Consider the following 22556-nt stretch of genomic DNA (forward strand, 5'->3'; position numbering starts at 1 on the left):
AACTGCCTCTGGAGCTGGGAAACTGAGGCCTGCGGTCCCCCGACCTCAGGGTCCTGGGCCTTCCGGTCAAGGGTCTCCCTGCTCTCGCAGACCCATGTGCCCTGCTCCGAGACCTGCAGGGATCGTGGACTCCAAAGTCATAGAGCTGACAGGTCTCCTTTTTTTACAAAAGGACCCCCCTGGCGCTATTTAATGATCTGAAAAGTAAGGTGTGGGCATCATCTTAGGGAAGACTCTTGTGTGTACAGAATGGAAACAATGCCTGAGAGCTCGGGAGGGCCTCATCCTTGGTTTGGGGGGATCCCAGCTGCACCCCAGACCTTGGGTGTCCTGCCTGCCTGGCTTGGGGTCCTGGGGTCCCCGCATGGTGACCACTCCGCCCTGCAGCCTCAGGACTGTGGGGCTGCCCATCTTGGTGCTGCCCCCCTGCCCGGGGGACCTCGGCACAGGGACCACATGTCCCACACAATCAGATCTACCTTTATTGACAGGCTAAGCAGAAGCATCAGGGGCTCTGACATCTCAGAGGCCTCAGGGGGCCCGCAGGGGCCGGCACAGCCCCCCAGGACTGCTGTGTGTGCAGGGGATGCCAGGACCCAGTGCCCCACCAGGAGCGGCCAGCGCAGAGAGGCCCCAGACGCTCCAACACCGGCTGGCAGGGCCCTGGGCCCCAGCAGGGTCTCCCTGGCAGGCTGGGGAAGAGCTGCAGGAGCTGCGCCAGCTGGTTCTCTGAAACCCACCCACAGGAGATGCTGGCTGCAGGGTGCATCAAAGCAGAGACCTCTACCCATCTTGGTCAGAGGGCCGGGGGGAAGAGGAGTCCTGGGATGGTTCAGGGGAAGCCAGACGGGAGTGCCGATGCCAAAGCGAGGGCTTGTCCTCCTGGAAGCAAACCGCACACACGGTCAAGGTCAAGGTGGGGGCAAGCCAGGAGGGCAGCAGGGAGGGAGCAGCTGGCCTGCTTTGGAGCCCTTGGAGCTGGCAGCTCAGCTGGGGAGCACAGGGTGTCCGGGCAGCTCACTGAGTCGGAGCCCAGGTCGGCTGGGGCCGCCCAGCAGCACCTCCTTGTATTCGGTCTGGTGGTCAGACTCATCTGGGCAGAGAGCAGGGCCATGCAGGTATCCCCTTGAGAGCAGGGGCAGGGGCCGGCATGGGTCCCCATATGCAGCCTACCGGGGCCAGGGGCTGCTAGAGGGAGCCTGGTGGCCAGGGTGGCTTATTGAGAGTGTCAAGGGTCAGGAGGGGACATTGCCACTACCATCCTCAGCTGTGTGGGCATATGGCCCGGGGTCCAACTCACCATGTGCTGCAGCCCCCTTGGCAGGCTCGATACGTGATACGATCTCAGCGAGGTCCATGAAGGAGGCGTTGGGGCAGGTGAGCACGTTGGGGGCAGAGGCGAAGGAGACATCTGGCGAAGCCCCTGACCGCAGCCAGCCCCACCCTCTCTATGACCCTCTGTGGTCCTAGCCCTGGAGTGCGGGTGGGGCACGGATGACAGGCAGAGTCCTGAGCAGCCCCCCACCCACAGTGACATCCTCTCCCATGTGAGCACTTCAAGGGTGGAGAGTCAAAGGGGGGCAGAGGCCAAAAGACAGCCCCCAGGGCCACTGCCCTTGCCCTTGTCTTCTGGCCCCTGGGGCGGGGCAGGGGAACCTGCAGGCCTGAGCAGTTGAGAGGGTGTGCCAACGTGCTGCTGGCTGCAGGGAGCCCTGCCTCTCTTTTGGACTGGACAGCAGAGGACGGGTCACAGGAGTGGGAGAGGAAGGAGGGGTGCCAACTCAGGCACTCACATCGCACGCCTTCACCTTGCTCGTCCCCTACCGATCCTGCAGCATGTTCTCCAGCACGCCACTGTGACCCCAGATGTCAAACACTGTCCGGCCGTGCTGGTACCCCACCTCCTGCACAAACACCGGGAACCCCGTGACTGGGACGCGAGAGCAGGGAGGCCTGGGAGGGGCAGCCGGCCTGGACACTCACGCAGATCTTGTCGAACTTGCTGAAGTCCAGGGTGCCGTAGCTGTTGGGCGGGGGGGAGCGCAGGTCCTCGCAGTAGTCGCTGCTCTTCATCTCCAGCTGCTGGACGCAGCACACGTAGGCCAGGCGCGTCTGGATCTCCACTATGTTCAACACCTGCCGTGTCACAGCCCCTGAGTGTGGCTCTCCTGTCCCTGCGTGGCCCCTGGCCTCCATCTGGGCACAACCACTGAGTCTCCTGCCCTGGCCCTTCCTTCCCCTTCCCTCCCCCCAAGGGGAGGTAATTTCTGCTAGGCCTGGGGGGAGGCTGGGCCCCAGCCAGGGGTCCTGGGGTGTGTGGAGCCTTTAGGCCTGGCTCCTTTCCCAGAGCTGGTCCCAGGCGGGCAGGGATGGTGAGTGACCGACCACCACCCTCCTGGACCCAGAGCCTGGAAGGTGCACCCCCTCCCTGCCCATCTCAGGGTCTCAGGGACACAGGCGCCAGGATGTGGGGAGGAGCAGCTGGGGTAGGCAGGGCTGGGCCCCCACCTTGACCTTCGTGGCCAAGGGATTCCAGCGCTTCTACAGCAGCCACCACCTGGAGAGCGCATCCCCGTAGTTGGTGAGGTCTGTCTCATCCCAGCTGCCCATGTCGATGGCAATCACCACCTTTGCCCCCATTGACCTGGCCACATCTGCTGGGGAGGAGGTGGCCTGGTCACCAATGGGGACAGGTATACAGAGCCCCAGGTGGGAGCCTGGCTGGGGTGACGGGTCAGAGCTGGGGGAAGTTGGGGTGGAGCCAGGGCTGGGGGCAGAGCTGCCTGAGAGGCGCTGAGAGTGGGGGGACGGGGGTGAGGGTTTGGAAGGTGGGGAGGGCCTCCTCTCCACCCTCACACCTGGGCCTGCGGAGGGGGTCGGCCAAGCGCACAGAGCTGTCCAACAGGTGACAGGTGTGCCCCAGGAGGGGCCTTGCCCACAGCAGACCCGACACCTGCAGGCTGTTAGTTCTGACTGTGGGCACAGACGGGCCCTAATTGCGGCCGGCCCCTCTACCTGGCCTGGTTCTGAGCACTGCTGAGCCGACAAATAGAGCCATCTGCTGGGAGCACGCAGCGCCGAGTGTGCGCACGCCTATAACCCCCAGCGCGCAGGAGCGGTGGGGCTGAGGCGGGGCTGGGCGGCCGCCCCCCATCCGCCACAGTACCTGGGAGGTTGTTGATGTAGCCCCCGTCCATCAGCAGGTGTCCATCTTTGGGGTCGCAGAGCGGGGGCATGTAGCCCGACAGGGACATGCTGGCACGCACGTACCTCCACAGTGAGCCTGGGAGGGGGTCCAGAGGGATCGGGGGAGAGGAAAGGAGCCTTTCGCTGCCCAGGGTGAGTTCCTGCCCTGGACCCTCGGCTCAGAGCCTCGCCGACATGGGTCCTCAGCCCTGCACGTCTGGCCTCCGGCGGAGAGCACCAGGCCCGGGCAGATGACACCCTTCCTGGACATCCTCCCCCTCAGACGGAGCCCAGGGGGGCCGGGCTTGCTCTGGGCCTGCCCACATCTCCCCTTGCCGTGAGCTTCTGCCAGCCCTGCCACCCCACTCACTTCTAAGCAGACACATTTTCAAGGGGCTCCCAAAACACTCTGGCCTGGAGAAGGGCCTCAGCCGCCCACCCACAGATGGGCTCTCTCCTCAGCATTCTGCTCCGACCCACACGCAGCTGTGACCCATGTGGGCCCTCAGCCTGCCCCTCTGCCCCCGTCCCATCTCTACCTCTCCCTGTGCACTCTTCAGCCTTCGGGCCCAGAGCAGTCATCTCTGTTCACATCTCCCCGAGCCTCTTGCCTCCTCTGGGAGATCCTGGGGCTTCCCTGGGCCTGGCCTGGAACTGGCCCCTTAACGCCCCTCCCTGCTGGGGAGCCTGCACCCCGGGGAGGAGGTGCTCACCGTCTGTGTGGACTCGCATGGCAGAGGCTGTGATGTCCGTGGTGATGGTGAAGTAGGGGACCCACAGGTCCTGTGAGGGGAACGGGACTCAGAGGGACCACCCCCGGCTGCCAGCCCTCGACCCTGTGGGCCCAGGGTGTCCAGACCCAGGCAGGCTGAGGCCGTGGGCTCTGCTGGGGCTCCCCAGGTGGTCCCTGCCAGGGGCTGCACCTCGATCTGCCTGTCCTTGAAGACACTGCCGATGCTTCTGCTTCTGCTGAAGCCAGCCCCCGGGAACACGAACACGGAGGGGATGGGGTAGGTCAGGTCCAGCATGGTCTTTACCATCGACATCACATCCTGGGGGGTGGCACACGGGGGCACGTGTGAGGCCTCTGCAGAGGAGAAGGGGCTCACCCCCCGCCTCCCTCTCCGGGCACCGGCAGCAGGCGACCCCGAGGGACCACCAAGAGCCTGCGTCAGGAGAAGGGAGCAGGGACCTGGGCACTCACGTGCGCTTTCTGCGAATAGAAGCCTGTGGGGAGCAAACACTGTGGCCTGAATGGCAGGGCCTGGAGGTCCCAGAGGAACGCCTGCTGACCCCGGGCAGGGCTGGCCAGCTGGGCCCTCACCGCCCGCTCAGCGGGGATGGCTCAAGGCTCACTGGGACAAGGCCCATCCAGGACCAGGGCCAGCTGAGCGTCCACCACTGCCCCTCCGGCTGGCCTGGGCTTGGCCTTCACACTCCACCGCGGCAGACGCTCCACCCCTCTGATCCTGGGAGGCAGCAGCCCTACCACGGGCCCTCACTGCCGAAGCCCCGTGATCTCTGGTAGGACCGAGGCCCATCCTTCCTCAGTGAGGATGGGGGCCAGTGAGACCTGTGAGCACAGGGCACAGGACCAAGAATGCCTGACTCCTCAGGGGTCAGGGATGGAGAGGAAGGGTCCTCCTTGCCTCTGTGTGGACAGACGCTGGGATGGGCTGTAAGTGGGCGTGGGCCCCCAGCTGGGGGTGAGTCACGCGCCCCCAGCCGCTCTCACTGAGACTTGTGGACGAGCAGAAGGCACACACGTGCCCCTGGAGGACAGGGAACCAGGACAGCCTGGGACATCCCCGGTGTCCTCTGCGGGCAGCAAGGCCCTCACTCCCGAGGAGGCCCTTGCCCAGCACCGCAGCCACCCCACCGTGCCCCCTCCACGTGCCAACAGGTGGGACCACAGAGCAGCCTGGGAGGTCCATCCCCCATGGCCCACAGGGTGGCTGCCCAGTGGGCTCCCTTGGCCCAGCGCAAACTCAGGGTGGCAGGACATGACGCCCGAAGCCCCCTGGCTGTTCCCACACCCGTGGGAGAGCTCTGCCCGACCTGCACGCAGACCCTTGCTGAAGCTAGAGCACCGTCCCCCGCGGCCACTGCCCTCGGAGGCTGTCCTTAGTGACCGGAGCCGAGCAGCCCGCAGCCCCCAGGGAGACTGGGCGCCTTGGGGATCTGTGGATCGGGCAGATGGCCTGCTCTGAGAGCTTCTGCTCAGAGGAGGCCCATCTTTTCTTTTAAAAATGAGAATGCCAACACTTCTGAGCCCACTCTCGGTTTCAGCCAGGGCTCCATTCTGCTCCACAAAAAACGAGCAGAGCCCTGAGAAGGGCAGACTGCAGCCCGCCTGCCCCGGGTGGGTCCCCAGATCCTGGACTGTCCCCTGGCGTCCGTTCACCGCAGGGCCAACTGTACCAACGACATATATTTCTTACTTTCTGTGTCCCTGATGCTCTGGCATTTGCGGTCCCGCACACCGGGGGAGAGAGACAGACCTGGGCTCACCCAGCCCTTCCACAGCCCACACCCGACTACCTGTGTCTAACGCACACCCCAAGCCTGAATCACCCAGGGCCAGGTGCCAGGCAGCTATGCCCAGAAACCCGCCGGAATTATTCGAACGGGCAGATCTTAAGCTGTGTGCCCTGCCCCGCCTTGCCCTTCCCACAGAAACCCCAATAAGGGCCCCGACCTAGGCCTTGCCCCCTGCCTGCCTACCGGCACTGGTGCCCCCATGGCCCGGTGGGGTGGGCGTGGAAATGCGGGGAACTGTGGGTGCACTAACTTCTCCTCAGTCACCTTTACAACTCAAGACCAGGCATGAACCAGAGCCCATCCCACAACACTGACGCCCTTGCTTCTCTGTGCCCTCCCTGCCCCAACAAGCCACGCTCTGAGGCCAGAGCCCTGCAGAGCCACGTCCGTCTCGATGCCCTCCTGCGTCCCCGGCCCTGCAGGGCCCCTCACCTCAGCCCACTGCTTGGCCCGGATCCGTATATGGCTGTAGTTCCACTCCTCAGAGCACAGGGCGCCTGTGAAGGCCCTGGTGGACGTCCGAGCACGTGCGCAGGGATGCCGCCCTCTGTCAGGGCCTGGATGATGCCCACCTGGGCACAGCCTCTACGCCAACAGGAGGATGGAGCAGGCAGTCAGCGCCACCGGGCCGCCAGGACCCCGGGGACGGCCGTCCCGTTCCACCCCACCCCTCAGTGCACACGCCACGGAGAGAGGGGCAAAGATGCCAACTCAGAGAGGGAGTGGGACGCTCTCGAGAGGCAGCCAGCACTCAGCCTCCTCCACCCGCTGGCGTCTGGGAGGCTGTGAAGCCGAAACAACAGGCTTTGAACAGACTTGGGCGGGTGGGGAGGCAGGTGGAGGCCCCCAGCGCAGCCCCCAGGGCCGGACGAGCCACCACCGGAAAGCAGCGCGGGCTGAGACCACTCTGGCCACTGTTCGTGTGTGATGTCCGCCACACAACCAGAAATCGCATGTATGAGCGGAAGAGAGCGTGTGACTGTAGCCGGGAGGAGGGACAGACAGTGGAAGTGGACAGAAGCAACACCCAAGTTCTAGAACTGATGATTGACACTGAGCCTCGGGTTCAAGGAGCGTTCTAAATGCTGAGCATAAATTAAAAAAAAAAAAAAAAATTCCTACATTGTTGAAAACTCAAGATGAAGAAAACTTTAGCCCAGACTGAGAACAAAAAGGCACGTTGCCTCCAAAGGGTCAGCACACACAGAGCTGACCTCCCCTGCCCCGCGCTGGCTGCCGAGGTCACGGACTTACCATCTGGCCCTTCACAGACAATGTCTGCTGGCCCGTAAGTTAGGAAACAAAGGACAGTTTAAATCAAAAGAGTAAAATTAAGGAAATAATAAAGAGCAGAAATTAATGAACCAGAAGACAAACACACTATAGAGAGGATCCTTGAAAGGACGAATTCAGGTAAGACTGGGCCATGAAAGCAAAAAGCGGGGGCCAGAGAGAGGCGGACAGGGCTGGGGAGTGGAGGGGGAGGGAGAAAGAGACGGAGACGGAGAGGGAGAGGGAGGAGGAGGGAGGCAGAAGGAAAACAACACAAGCCACCTGGAACCTTCCAGAGAACAGGGAAAGCAGGAGCACCTTCCAATTCAGTTTTGAGGGCGGCAAACAAACCTGCCTACATTTCCAGAAAGGACGAGCATGGCCCACCTTGCTCAGACCCAAGGGGTCAGGTGACACAGAAACAGGGCCACATGCCACAGGCAGATGAGTCCATCCCAAGAAGGTGATGTTTGATGTTACCTTAAAATCACTCAGTGTGATTCACCCTATTAACAGGATAAAGGAGCAGAATCACACAATCCGACAGACCCATAAAAACAAACACCCGTGATAAAAACTCAGCAAACTAAGAATAGAAGGAAACTTCCTCAGTCTGCTAAAGGGCATCTACAAAACCCAAGAGCCGAGATGGCAGAGATGGCACTTAACGCTTAAAGGGAATGCTTTCCCCAACACTCACCACCTCTGCCCAGCTCTGTGCTGGAAGCTCTAACCAGTGCAACAGGCGAGAAAAAGAAACAAAGGCATTTATGTATTTTGGAAAGAAAGAGGAAATACTGTCTTTATTCTCAGGAGAACAAAATGTAAAAAAACTACAAAAAAAGGTACTGGAAGAAGTGAATTTAGCAAGGTTGTAAGTCATGACATCAATTTACAAATATCATTTGTATTTCTACATACTGGCAACAAACAATTTAAAATGAAATTTAAAACATACCATTTAGGGCTTCCCTGGTGGCGCAGTGGTTAAGAATCCACCTGCCAATGCAGGGGATACTGGTTCGAGCCCTGGTCCGGGAAGATCCCACACGCCGCGGAGCAACTAAGCCCGTGCGCCACAACTACTGAGCCTGCACTCTAGAGCCCACGAGCCACAACTACTGAGCCCACGATCCACAACTACTGAGCCCGCGTGCCACAACTACTGAAGCCCGTGTGCCTAGAGCCCGTGCTCTGCCACAAGAGAGGCCACCACAATGAGAAGCCCGCACACCGCAATGAAGAGTGGCCCCCGCTCGCCACAACTAGAGAAAGCCCGTGCCCAGCAATGAAGACCCAACGCAGCCAAAATAAATAAATTTATTTTAAAAAAAAACATACCATTTACAATAGCAAAAAAACCCATAAAATACTTAGCTGACTCTAAAATTTACACAGAAATGCAGAGGACCTAGGACAATCCAAACAACTTCAAGAAAAAGAATTTGAAGGAATTACACTGCCTGATGCTTTCCCATAAAGCTGGAGTAACAAAGACAGTGCAGTGGTGTGGCTAGGACAGAACACGTGCCTCCGTGCAGCTCCCACCTGGGCAGGGGTCTGGTGCTTGACTCGGACGCCTCAGCAGCTCAGCAGGGAGGGAAAGTCTTCAACTAGGTAACCACGTAGAATACCCTCACCTCACACCCCGCCACTCCCAGCAAACAAGTGTGGGTGGACTGCAGGCCCAGATGTACAAGCTTCGAGAAGATGTAGCCTAGGCAAGAGCCCCCAGAGCACCAGAAATTAAAAAACTGGGAAATCACACTTCATCAGAGTTAAAACATGCTCATCAAAAAACGCCATTACAAAAAAAAAAAAAAACGCCATTACATGCCATTACAACAAAAACAAAAGTCAAAGACTGAAGACAATATTAGTAATAAATATATCTGGCAAAAGACTTGTATTCAGGGACTTCCCTGGTGGCACAGTGGTTAAGAATCCGCCTGCCAATGCAGGGGACACGAGTTCGAGTCCTGGTCCGGGAAGATCCCACATGCCGTGGAGCAACTAAGCCCGTGCACCACAACTACTGAGCCCGCGTGCCACAACTACTGAAACCCGCGCGCCTAGAGCCCGTGCTCCGCAACAAGAGAAGCCACCGCAATGAGAAGCCCGCGCACCACAACGAAGAGTAGCCCCCGCCCACCACAACTAGAGAAAAGCCTGTACGCAGCAACGAAGACCCAACGCGGCCAAAAATAAAATTAATTAATTAATTTAAAAAAAGAAAGTTAAAAAAAAAGACTCGTATTCAGAGTATATAAATAACTCCTCTAACTAAATAGTAGAGGGCAAGCCACCTGTGAGAGAGGCGCGTGGAACTTGATGACCAAGAGGCACCTGGAACCTGAGTCCAGGGATGCAGATCAGACTCGCAGCGAGGCACGGCCTCCCACCAGGGGTGTGGCCACAACTTACATCCCGGACGATACCAAGGGCGACAGAGACGTGGGCAGCCCGAACTCTCAAAACTGCCAGTGGGGCTGTAAAACTGTTCAACTACCCCGTGGACAGGTAATTCCACTCGTAGGTATTAGCCCAAGACAAGAGCACATATGTGCACAGGAAAGATCTGCACAAGAACGCTTGTAGCCGTTTTGTGCTCAGCAACCAAACCCAGAAAATGACCCAAGCGTCTGTTGATAGGAGGAGGAACACGGGGGCCCACAGGGGCCCACGCGGCGACGCCACGGGTGCGGTCAGCGCACACAGACAGCCTCAGAGACACGGAGTTCACGGGACCAAGCCGACACAGGCCGGCACGGAATGGAACGGAAAACCGAGCGAGCAAGCATTATTATTCTCAGAGAAATTCAAACTGCGCTTCTAGAACAAACAGAAAAAACTGCGGAAAGCACTCAGACGTTAGAAACATCTTAGCAGAAAAAGATCGATTAGAAGATACACCTGAGAAAAATCACCCAGGAAGTAGAACAAAAAGACAAAGATGGAAACCTGGGAGAGAAAAGAAAAGATGGGAGCACGAGAGGATGAGGGGTCATCTGCATTGTGATCCAGAAGAGGGAGCAGGGAGCAGTGGTTGTGGGCCTTATCCAACACTCCCAGGGTTGAAGGTGATGAATTTCCGAGTTTGAAAGGGCCCACTGGGAGTCTGCCCAGCCTAACGGGGGAAAAGACACCCAGGCACATCCTCAAGTACCTCCAGAAACACAAGAGTGAAGAGAGTCTCCTACAGGATCCAGAAGGAACAGGCTTCGTGAAGAACATGACACTGAACTTCAGAGCAGCAATACTGGAAGCTAAAAAGGTGATGGAACAACACCGTAAAGTTCTCAGGGAAAAGTACTTCCATCTAGAGTTCGTAACCAAACTGTCATGCGAGTGTGAGAGCAGAATGAGGGAACTTTCTGCTAAGCGTGGTGTTGAAACTCTTCCCTCCCATGCAGCTTCTCTTAAGGAAACTTCTAGAGTATGAACTCTACCAAAATCAGGAATGTATCAAGAAAGAGGAAGACATGGTATCCAGAAGTGGAGCTGGACACAGGAGAGAGACAAAGGCAGTTCCCAGGATCACGGTGAAGGGAAACTCCAAGGCAACATCCCAGCAGCATGACTGGGGAGCAACCAGCAGAGCTGAGAGGAGGCCGCTCCAGAGTGAGTTCAGCAGAGATGACTTGGTGGTCTGAGCACACTGAGGGGGCTGCGTCTCCAGCAGCATCTGCGGTGGACTACTGAGCAATTATTACTCTGAGGAGGGAGATACTGCCGTATATACAGTAGGGTAAGGCTTAGCTCCAAAGAAGACCCACCTGGCTGTAAGGCAAACAGCGAGCAATGGCTGACTAGGGAGGGGACCACACTGGGATCCTGTGCTGAGGAAGAGGACAGACGGAGGATACGAGACAGAGACAGACAAACAGACTTTGACCCTGTGCATATATGGGGGCGGTTAGGAACTTAATCATCTAAAAATGAAAAAACAGATAAACAACAGGGTCCTACTGCGTAGCACAGGGCACTATATTCAATACCCTGTAATAATCCATAATGGAAAAGAATATGAAAAACAACATATGTACACTATCTACACAGACAGACACATACACACACACACACACGCACGCACGCACACACACACAAAAAACGGAATCACTTTCCCGTGCACCTAAAACCAATACAACATTGTAAATCAACTATGCTTCAATAAAAAAAAAAAGAAACGTAAATGAGGAAACAGCTGAAGAAAAGTTGGAAGGGACTGTCTATGGGATATTGTCTGTGGGATATCTCTGGATTTGTTAGTGGGGCAGAGGACTGCTGTGTGTTGTGCAAATACCATACGGCCTTACAGAATGGCCACATGGCTTTTAAACTAAGTATTACTTTAACTAAATTTTCATTAAAAACGCTGCTGCAAGCCAGCTGCTCCAGGGCACCTCACTGTCCCAGCCCTGCAGAAAGCAGCCTGAGTGCTACCCCCATCCTGGCAACTTTGGGTAAATCACCTGATTTTCTAGGCCCACTGGCTCAGCTTTCAGGTAAAAACATGGCACTACACGATGCCCCCAAATCACCCAAAATAAACGAGCAGGATACTCATTACTTTACCACCCAGGCCAGGCCGCACTCAGGGTGCCAGGGTCAACACGTGCAGGCGTTCCACCCCGGCCCGCTGCCTGCGGACCGCGGGATCCCTCCCCTGCAGCGCAGCCCTCGGAGAGAGGCCACAACGTGCGCTGAAGGCACAGGAGGCCAGTGAGGAGGCTGGGGGTGAGGAGGCGGGGTCTCCAGAAGGGCAGCCCCTCCCGTGCCCACCCCACTTTCCTGGCTGTAAGGGTCTCAGGCCAGAACTTGGAGCCTCCGAGTCTCCGACAGTGGGGAAGTAAGGAGCGTGAATCCGGCCAGACAAGCAGTTTTGAGGCTCACCTGCATCATTTCTCTGACCCTCTCCAGCTACAATTAGCCGAGGAGTGGAGGGGCCGGGTGCGAGCACAGCCCCGACTCTGCAGGGTGCACACACAGTGACTCCAGCTCCCTCTGGAAGGGACATCCTCGGGCCAAGGCAGGTGGCGAGCCAGGCTCCTCCGTCAGGCCCTGGGGACAGGTAGCCAGCACGGTAAGCAGGGCTGGCACCCAGGCCTGGCACTCAGGGAGCCTCGCTGCAGAGCTGGGGAAGCGGCACAAGCCCGCCAGCCCAGCGACTGGCCTGACGTCCTCCGAGGCCAGGGGTGTGAGGGTATCCACCCCACAGGGCTCCCCTGGGGGCCCTGGGACCTGGCCCTCAGAGGGGCGGGGGTCCAGCACAGATGCTGCAGGAGGTGCAGCCTTGCCCCTCCTCGCACCGACCGGTTCACCCGGGGCCCTTGGCCTGTCACACCCTCACCACACACCTGCCCCTCCGTTTCTGCCCCCACGTGTATTTTTCTCTTTAACCAAGGTCAGGAGAACGGCAGCGAGCGTCAGGACAACTTGGGGTACAAGTGCTTTGGGTTAAAAGTCCTTAAAGGAACCCACCAGCCCAAGAAACGAAAGGCTGCTTCACGACGGTCGTGAGCAGAGCAGATCACTGTCCCTTAAAGTGTGCATTAAAACGGAAAGGAACTCTCCCGCAGCCCAGTGGAAAGACTGGCAAAGGGTCAGAATGTAGTTTTCAGAAGAGGAGGCAATCGGAACGAGAAATACATTCTCTTCCACTGTCTTTGTGGAGGGAAGGGACACCGGCCCGTGGGAGACACTGCCGGACACGTGCGCCAGCGCAGCCCGGGGAGGATCAGCGCAGGCGCACACGTACCGACTCGTGGCCCGCGGGAAGGGGCGGGACTCACCTGGCTCCCCTTCCCCGGGTACCAAGGCGACAGCGTTGCCGGTCAGCACCCGCGCCAGGCCGGAGAAGTCCGAGCGCCGGTCCGGGGGCCTCTGGCAGACCCGCTCGGACGGCTCCACCTGCGAGAGAGGCCGGCAGACGCGGGGCGCCGGGCCGAGTTCGCACACCCGACGTGGCCTGGCTGTTCTACCCCACTCCTGACCCAAAGCTCCTCCTGGACACGGCCGGTGGGTCTGATCCCGACCCAGTCGTCACCTCGGCGCCCGGGCTCACCTGGGAGGGCTCTTGGGGTGGGGCGGGCAGTGCGGGCAGCTGGGCCACATACCGACGGGCCCAGCCGAAGCCCACAGCCCCGAGGCGGAGGGCGCTCGGCGCTTGGACACCTGGTCACTGACGCCGCTGGCAGGGTGCCTCCACCAAGCTGCGGGGCTGGGTGGGCTGTGGCCAGCCGGCGGCCCCTGCGCTCCCACCACGGCCCGCACGCAGCCGCCAGGGCTGGGGACCCCTGAGGAGGAGGCGCCAGGATTTGTGTGCTTTTCTGTCCAAAGGAGGAAGCAGTGCCAACCTGAGGCCACCGGGCTCTCCGAGGCCTCAGCTGGAGGTGGGAACCTCAGGCCCCTCGCTCTGGGGTTCTGGCCCCCCGTAGGTGCTCCCCCATCCGGGGGGCGTGTCACCCTGTGGCCCCGGGAAATCCGAAGACCAAGCTCAAGCAGATGTGAGTTCACAGGAGCGGGAGAGCTCGTGGAGAGCCAGCGCCCTCATCAGAGCCAGCGGGCTCAGAGCAGAGTCAGAGCGAAAGGGCCCGAAGCAGGTCGGCGGGGCCCCCAGCCGCCCCGGGCCTCACCAGCTTGGGCAGGCTCCTCCTGGGAAGACACGGCGAGGGCAGCAGGGGCGCAGGTGGCCGGAGCAGCAGCCCCCACGTTGAGCCGCTGCGCAGTGCGGGCCGGCACAGGACCGTCCTCCCGGCGCTTCTGGGCACGCACAGCCGCGCTCTCCAGCACCCGCTCCAGATAAGGGAGAGCGGAGCCCCGCGTCAGGCAGCCCAGCAGAGGCCACAGGCTCAAGCAGGACAGAGCCAAAGGCCAGCGCGGGACTGTCCACAGACGTCCCAGGCTGGACGGGACCACGCCTCACGCCCCAGCCCAACACAGGTCTTGGCCTTGGCGGGTGGTACCCTGGTTCTGAAGACCGACCCGGCTGTGGCGTGCTTGGCCCTTCCTCTGTGAAGCTGTGACCCAGGGGGTGCGGGGGGCATGAGGGAGCTCCGGGGGCCTGCAGGAAGGGAGGCGGCGCACACACTACAACCTTCTTTTGCAAACACTGCCCCACAAGGGAGCATCACTCCTGGTAAGAACAGGAACCCACATCGGGGATGACGAGTTTGTAGCTGTCCCAGGACCGGGGTGGAAGCGTGAAATGAGAACAGACGACGGGGCAGAGGAAGGAGGTGGGGAACACAAAGCGAAGGGACAACGAGACTCCACTTCACACCCAGGACGTTGGGAACACAGGGGACTGACAGTGCAGAGCAGGGAGCACAGAGCCCCAGCCCTCGCCCACATCACGTACACAACAGGAGTGCAGTCTGGCAGCTCTCTGAACCTGAAGACACACAGCCTCTGCCGCTCGGCAGCAATGCCAGTGGTGCCCTGAAGACACCCCTGCACACGAGCGTAGTGAAGTAACTTCACAGTCCGTTGGCTGAGAAGAGACAGATGGTGGGGCATTCACAAATAGAAACTAAACAGCCATAAGACGAGTGAAACAATATGGATAAAATTCAAAAGTGTAAGTGTTGAGTAAAAAGGAAATTTCAAGATGGTATAAACTCGAGCACTATTTATATAAAAAAACCAGTGCCATATACACACATAGTAAAAACGTGAAACACGGACAGAGGCTCTGACTTTACAAGAGCCTCTGCCTCGTAAAGTGGCCACTGGCCACTTCGGGGTACCTGCCTGCCCCTGCTAAAACCACCATCACAGGTAAACACGACGAAATGTTTCCAAAATGTGTAGAGCAAATACCTGGGTGTCTGCTCTTATTATCCATCCCTTCCTGAGTTGTTGAAATACTTCATTCAGAGGACAAGAGAGAAACAAGGGGTCGGAGGAGAGAGTGGGGCCCCCCTCCCGCCAAGACCTGCCCAGCCTGCAGCCCTTTGACCACGCCCACTGCCTGGCCCAACCCAGCAGCCGGCCGGCCCCTCCCCTCAAGCCCTGGCCACGGACCCCACCTGCTGAGGCCCCGCCCACTGCCCCACTCACGCAGGCCGGCTCACCTCGCCCAGGCCCACGATAAAGATGAAGTCGGGCTGCCGGATACACCGCTGGGTCCCGGGTGTGAGCGTGCTGTCCGCCTGGTAGAGCACGATCCGGTGGATGTCCTCCTGCTGCCTCAGCCAGCTGGACAGCCGGTGCTCGTGGATACTGGAAGGCACAGACAGAGGGGCGCAGACGCCGGGGCACATTTCAAGGCCGGGCTGGGACCCACTGAGAGCAGGAAGCCAAGCTCGGCCAGGCTGTTCCGACACGGAGGCCGGCGTACCTGTCCAGAGCAGCAGAGCCAAGGCACTGTTTTACGTTGCCGCTGGTCAGCAGCAGGGCAGGGCCTGAAAACACAACCACCAAATACAGAAAACTGTGCCGGCAGCTCACACTGGAGGACAAGCGAGGCCCTTCCTTCTCCTGGAAGTTTGCTCTTCTGGAAAGCAATAAGCCTTTCACCACTCATGAGGAAGTGCCTGTGGCCCTGAAGCAGACCCTCTGGGCAGGTGAGGCTGCAGGTGTGGCGGTGGAAGGGCTGCAGCAAGTACAGGGAGGGGCGGCCTCTCTGAACCTCAGTCTCCTCCTCTACACATGAAGGGGTTGAATCTCTGCAGCACTGAGACTGTGTATGCGTGGGGGCAGGGAAGCACAAGCTTGTAAGGGGTGAGATTAGGCAGTCTCCCAAATCCAAGGCAGCCCGGCTGGCTGGGCTCCAGTCAGGTGCGGTTCACCAGTGTCTATCACCAGGGATCAGCGTGCTTCCTGCATCTACAGGGTCTTAGAGCTGCTGTCCACACACACAGTTGCTCTCAGCCAGGACGGCCAGCGTCAGAATATGTGAGAGGGCCGCCAGGGGCAGGGACAAAAGCTGAGAGGCCAGCGGCCCTCAGTGTCAGGAAGGCTGCTGGACCGCCCTGAGGATGCAGAAGTCCCGCTGCTGCAGGAGAGGCCGGGCTCTTCCCCATGGCTTCCTTCTTACACCCTCGCTTACACCTGAGCTTCTCTGAGGGCTTGTAATCAGAAGGGGAGAGACAAGAAATCACCGCCTTGTGTTTAACTGGCAGCATCTGCTTTCTTGGAGGCACAAGCATAAGGGTGCATTTCACAGGGTGGTGCCCTGTGATGTGGCTGCTGGACTGACCTGTGCGTCTGTGCAGCTCTGACTCAAATGGCAGAAGCCCGTTGATGCGGGGAAGCAACTCCTCTGGGGGCTCGGGGCAAAGGGCGCTGGTCCCCCTGGGGGCTGCAGTCCTGCTCTGGGGGTCAGGCCAGGTCAGGCCAGGCCGGGAAGAGCTTCAAGCTCGAGTTGGTCACCCCCCGTGGGTCTGAGAGAGAGAGGGCGTCCTCTCGGGGCTGATGCCTCACGTGCCTGCGAGGGCTGGCACTCCTGGGCACTGCAGTGGCTCACCCCGTCCGCCTCTTGGGCGTCTAGGACAAGGCGGGACAGGCGGGCCGTGTCTGGCTACAGGAACACAGTGGAGCGCAGCCCTGAGGTCCTCAGCGGACCGCAGGCTGGGCTCTATCTGCCCTCAGGGCACGTCTCCTGCTCTGGGCCCGCCTGCCTGGACTCGGAAGGCTTGGAGGAGGCCCTCGGGAAAGTGTGGAGCCCCCCGGAGGTGGCGCTCTGGGCTCTCGAGGTGCGGGCTGCAGCCCCAGGCAGTCAGGACTGTGGTGACCATTCCGTCCCTGGGAGGGTCTGCTTAGGGCCCAGGCCATGGGCAGGTCCAGGGCAGTGCGTGGACACAGGCTGACGCCTAGGCACTTATGTGTCAGCTCCGTGGGGCACGGCTGCTGCTCCAGGGCGGATCTGGCCTGGATAGTCACTGCCAGCCTGGCTGTCACACAGCCTCTCTCCCAAGCTCTGGAAGCCAGAGGAAGTGGACTGACGCCTTCACAGGTGGAAGAAAAGGACCATTGGCCTAGATCCTCACTCTAAAAACACGCTTCACAAATGTGGTCACCTGACTGTCAGCAAAAGAGCACTGCAGGGCAGAGTCCAGTCCTTCTAAGCGAGGGCTCTGGGGCAGCTGAAGATCCTATAGAAAAAGGAATCCTGACTCGACCTCGTATCATCACCAAAATCAATCTCCAATGAACTGTAAACTTGCAAGGTAAAACCCTAAGGTTTTTAGAAGAACCTCTTCATGATTTGGGGGCAGCATGAAATTTCTTCAATAAAACACAAAAAGCAGTAACAATATAGGAAAAAATTGATGAATAAATTGGTCTCTATTAGAATTAACAACTTATGTTTGTCAAAAGATATCATTAAAAGAATAAAAAAAACAAGCCACAGAGGGAAAGATATCTGCAACACTTTCATCCAATAAAGCGACTGTATCCAGATTGCCCATCGACAAGGAAAAGATAACAAACCAATAAAAAGGGCGGGCAACTTGACAGGCACTTGCGGAAGAAGGTCTCCCAATGGCCAGTAAACAAACAAACTTCTTAGTTGTTGGGAAATGCAAATTCAGGCCCAAACAAGATACCGCTGCACACTCACCAAAATGCACCAAGAGGAAAGGCCACCCGCCCAGCTGCAGAACACACACTCTTCCCTTTCTCCAGGACAGACTGTATGTTAGGCCACAAGGTAAGTCCTAAAGAACTTTAAAGACTGGATTTACAGGGACTTCCCTGCTGGTCCAGTGGTTAAGACTTCTCCTTGCAATGCAGGGGATGCGGGTTCGATCCCTGGTCAGGGAGATGAGATCCCACATGTCTTGGGGCTAAAAAGCCAGAACCATAAAACAGAAGCAATATTGTAATAAATTCAATAAAGACTTAAAAAAAACCCAAAAAGATTGGATTTACAGATGTAGAGAACAAACATATGGATACCAAGGCGGGGGTGTGGGGGGTGGGATGAATTGGGAGATTGGGATTGAGATATATACACTATTCATACTGTGTATAAAATAGATAACTGGGACTTCCTTGATGGCGCAGTGGTTAGACTCCGTGGTTAAGACTCCACGCTCCCAATGCAGGGGGCCTGGGTTCAATCCCTGGTCAGGAAACCAGATCCCACATGCACGCCACAACTAAGGAGCCCTCGGGCCACAACTAAGGAGCCCGCCTGCCACAACTAAGATCTGGTGCAACCAAATTAAAATATAATTAATTTTTTAAAAAATGAGAGAAAATGGAATCTTTCTTTAAAAAAATAAAATAAAATAGATAACTAATGAGAACCTACTGTATAGCAAGGGAACGCCATTCAGTGCTCTGTGGTGACCTAAATGGGAAGGAAATCCAAAAAAGAGCGGATATATGTATCTGTAAAGCTGATTCACTTTGCTGTACAGTGGAAACTAACACAACATTGTAAAGCACTATGCTCCGATAAAAATTTTTTTAAAAATTGGATTTACACAAAGTATCTTTTCTGATCACAATGGTGTGAAACTGGAAAATTCAAAAATATATGGAAATTAAACAACACATGCATAAACAACCAATGGGTCAAAGAAATCACAAGAGAAATGAGAAAATATCTTGAAAGAAATGAAAACAAAAATAACAACATTCCTGGATGTACTGGACACAGCGAAAGCATAGCTAGGAGGAAAGTTTACAGCTACACATGCCTCCTTTGAGGAAAAAGAAAGATCTCTGATCAACAACTGGCTTTGTACCTTAAGTAACCGGAAAAAGAATCTCAAACTAAACCCAGAGCTAGCAGAAATAAGGAAATAATAAAGATCAGAACAGAGATAAATAAAATAGAGAATAGGAAAACAGAAAATCAATGAAACCAATAGTTGGTTCTTTGAAAGAATCAATAAAATTGGCAAACCTTTAGCTAGAGGAATAAAGAAAAAAAGAGAAAAGACTCAACTTACTAAATGCAGAAATAACAGTGGACATTAGCTATTTTACAGAAATAAAAAGTAATACAAGAGAGTACAGTGAGCAATTGCATACTAACGAACTGGATCATCTGGATGAAATGGACAAATTCCTAGAAACGCACAACCTACCATGACTGAACCATGAAGAAACAGGAAATCTGAATAGACCTATAACCAGTAAGAAAACTGAACCAGTTTAAAAAAAAAAGCCCTGCATGAGGTGGCTTCACTAGGGAATTTTACCAAATACTTAAAGAAAAATTAACACCAATCCCCCTCAAACTCTTCCAAAAATATTGACTCGGAGGGAACACTTCCTAACTCATTCCATGGGGCCAGCACCGCCCCGCCCCACCAGTACCAAAGTCTGCGTGGGACCAAGACGCCAGGAGAAACTACAGACGAGCACCTTTGACAATGCAAAATCCTCAGGAAACAGGAGCTGACCAAACTCAGCAGGGTATTAAGAGGATTACATACCACACCAAGTGGGATTTACTCCTGGAATGCAAGAATGACTCAGCATATGAATATCAATCAGTGTATAAATCACATTAACAGAACAAAGGGGGGGAAGTGTGATCATCTCAACTGATGCAGAAAAAGCACTGACAAAATTCAACATCTTTTTATGATGTAAACACTCAACAAATTATGAACAGAAAGAAACCTCCTCAACATATTGAAGGCCATACATGAAGAACTGACCGCTAACATCCTACTTGAAGGCGAAGGACTGAAAGCTTCCCCCTAAGATCAGGAACGAGGCAGGATGCCTGCTTTCACTTAACACTGCTAGGATGTCAGTGCCACCCAAAGCCACCAACAGTTCAGTGCAATCCCTGTCAAGATCCCCAGTTCCTCGAAGAAATAGAAATTCGCGTGGACACACATGAATGTCACATCAGCGCACCACGCGGACGCTAACTTCCTGGTCTGGATGCTGCGCTGCAACCTGGGGCAGGGGGTGGTGTGTGGCTCTCGCTTTACTATCTTTACAACTTCCTGTGAATCTGTAATTATTTCAAAATAAAAGGTTTGTTTTTTTAAAAAAGGGAATAAGCTTTTATGAATCAACACATCTCCACGGTGCAACTGCAGATCTTTTGGGTGTGCCCTGGACAGTCTGACCGACGTCACTGAAAAATGTATGATGTTTTCTACATCCAGAATATTTGTTATAAAACAAAGACCAAGATGAATCCAAATTAATGCTTTCTGTGATTTAAATTTTCCCTTGGAGAATAACTTTTACATATTAAATATTTATAGTAGTATCTTCAATTTCATAAATCATTTTCATTTGGCATTTATTTAATGCCTTCTACTATCAAGTGTCTGTTTCAGATAGCGGACGTTTTCGCCATATTAAGATACATACTCTTGTCACAACGTATTGTTCCATAATAGTAATGTAACATTCATTGCACCTATTGTTATATCATTTTTGAAGACACCCCTGAAACCTTTAGGATAGCCCTATCTCAGAAAATTGACTTATTGTCTCTTACTATGGTCGCTCACAATATAAAAACATATACATAAAGTGTTAACAATATGGAATACTTCATGATTTGGGGAATTTCTAAGGGTTCTCAGGAATTTCAGTTTCTTGTTCTTGAGCCCCCAAACTTAACAGCCGTGGAACTTGGGAACATGACCTAAGCTGCCTGACCCCAGCTGCGGGTGTTCTCCACGTGGCCAGTCAGCTGCCCCAGCCATTGCGGTGTCCCCTCCGAGTAGTGGAGCAGCTGCATGCACCCACCCCAGGCTCACACCCCAAGATGGGCTCCCGCTGGCGGGGAGCGGTTCAGGGGTCTCTGTGCCCCTGGAGGCCCCAGAGTTCAGCTGGGAGGAGCAGTGCGGTGTGACTCACACCAGCTCCTGTGAGATGGGTTTGCCCATCAAGACTGTCCAGAGGCGCCCGTCTCACTGCGACGGTCCTCTCCCCAGCACTGCACCCCTCTCCACCCCCTGCCCGGGGTTTAGTCTTGCGAGCAACACTAAGTGCTCTTTCAGGAGAACCTGGAAGGATGAGAGGCAGGAGGAGGGGGTCCAACCGGACCTCAGGTGCCTTTGGGCAGGGCTTACCGATGGCGCTAAGGGCGTGCTTGAGCTCCAGGGTGAAGGCGGTGAGGGGCACATCCTCTGACACGGGCATGACTGCCACCGTGGAGAGGTTGCTGGCAGGGTTCCCCGAGTCCCACTTGCTCCCTACAGCATGTAGCCCAAACTGGTGACCTGCAGAGCACAGGGGCGTGCGTTGGCCTGAGGAATCGGGCTGCCACTCGCACAGTCTCGGTGTCCCTGGATGTTTCTAGGTGACACCACGGCACCAGAGGCCTCGGCAGATGGAACAGGCACCGGGGTCGGCCCCGAGTCCCCACAGCCAGAGCCCCGCCTTTCCCGCTGAAATTACCAACCACACTGTGGCGCCCTTGCGTTTCATACACACCAGGACCGGGCCCGCTGAAGGGGAGACGGACGCACAGATGCAGAGAAGGCCGTGAGGCCCAGAGAAAACGCAAAGAGTCGAAAGGATTGGCCAGGGGAGAGCCCATCCTCTGACCTGCCCCCCTTCCTGGAGTTCTTCCACTGACTGCTCCAGAGACAGTAAACAGTCTGAGGTTTAGGAGATCGACATCCTTCTACCACCTCGTCTGCGTGGGGTTTCCAGACCCCGGGGTGAGGCACAAAACAACCCAGGGTTGGTCAGGGCTGGGTCCTGGGGTGCCTGTCCCTGAGGCCACAGGCTTCCCCTTCTCTAGACGTGAGGCCAGGAAGCCCCACAGCAGCAGGGATGGAGGCAGCGGGCACGTGGACCCACGAGCTCATCAGCCTCGGTCCGAGCGTCCCCGGCTGAAGTTCATTCCCAACACAAAGTTACTGCTTGGCAAGTGGCACCTCCTGTTTTCATGGACGTGGCTGAACGGGCAGCCTCACCCCTCCTGCCGCCCACATCCCAGCCAGACCCCAGTCTTCTGGGGCCCCAACACATTGAGGGCTCTCTTCCTGGCCCCCCTGGCTGGCCGCTGTGCCAGCCCAGCTCCTGCACAGACCTTCCCGACCAGGAAGGGCACGGCCAGGTGCCAGGTGCAGGCACCGGCCATGCAGGAGGGTCCAGCTCCGCCGAAAGGGCATCCATCCATTTCTGAGTCTGCTGGTCTCGTCCCTGGGGAGGAGCGGTGGGTCCTGAGACATAGAGCGTGGGTTCCTGCAAGGCCTGACCCAGAAGCCAGAGCGGGGGCTGCAGAAGGCAGAGAGAGGGGCCCCTAAGAGCTAACCTGGGGGCAGGGCAAGAAAGTGAGGGCTGTGAGCCAGTTGGCAGCTGCATGCGAGGCAGCAGGGGGCCCCTTTTCACCGGTTTTCTGGCAGCTTCTCTGTGGGGAATCCCCTTCCTCTCGCTCTTTCCCAGTGACCTCTGACGTTAGAACCCTCCGTCTGAGGTAGAACTAGAGGGGGATTCTATTGCCAGCTTCTGACAGTTTTCTTTTAGCCTTTAAGAAAGGCACGTGGAAGGTTCTGGTTCTGACCAAGAAGGAGGTGGAGCCGGCATCACGCACCTAACCGCTGCCACCAGTTACACGGAGGCTCCGGACACAGTTCTCAGGAGACCCAGAGGGGCGTGAAGAGGACTGC

At 56.6% G+C, this 22556-nt stretch overlaps 1 protein-coding gene across 1 annotated transcript; it reads right to left on the reverse strand.

Moving 5' to 3' along the window:
* Nucleotides 1–474: 474 nt before the first annotated feature.
* Nucleotides 475–21158, reverse strand: PNPLA7 (patatin like domain 7, lysophospholipase). The gene is given in 19 exon segments (XM_024762545.1): nucleotides 475–882; nucleotides 1022–1043; nucleotides 1045–1093; nucleotides 1301–1390; nucleotides 1799–1904; nucleotides 1984–2136; nucleotides 2509–2657; nucleotides 3167–3283; nucleotides 3900–3969; nucleotides 4110–4238; nucleotides 6160–6245; nucleotides 6248–6319; nucleotides 12798–12909; nucleotides 13635–13657; nucleotides 13660–13707; nucleotides 13710–13814; nucleotides 15068–15222; nucleotides 15341–15404; nucleotides 21009–21158. Coding segments are annotated over 19 exon segments (1719 nt in total). The 5' UTR covers nucleotides 21079–21158; the 3' UTR covers nucleotides 475–783.
* Nucleotides 21159–22556: the final 1398 nt, after the last annotated feature.

The sequence above is a fragment of the Neophocaena asiaeorientalis genome, unplaced genomic scaffold (assembly GCF_003031525.2).
Source record: "Neophocaena asiaeorientalis asiaeorientalis breed wild unplaced genomic scaffold, Neophocaena_asiaeorientalis_V1.1 scaffold78, whole genome shotgun sequence".
Lineage (NCBI taxonomy): Eukaryota > Metazoa > Chordata > Mammalia > Artiodactyla > Phocoenidae > Neophocaena > Neophocaena asiaeorientalis.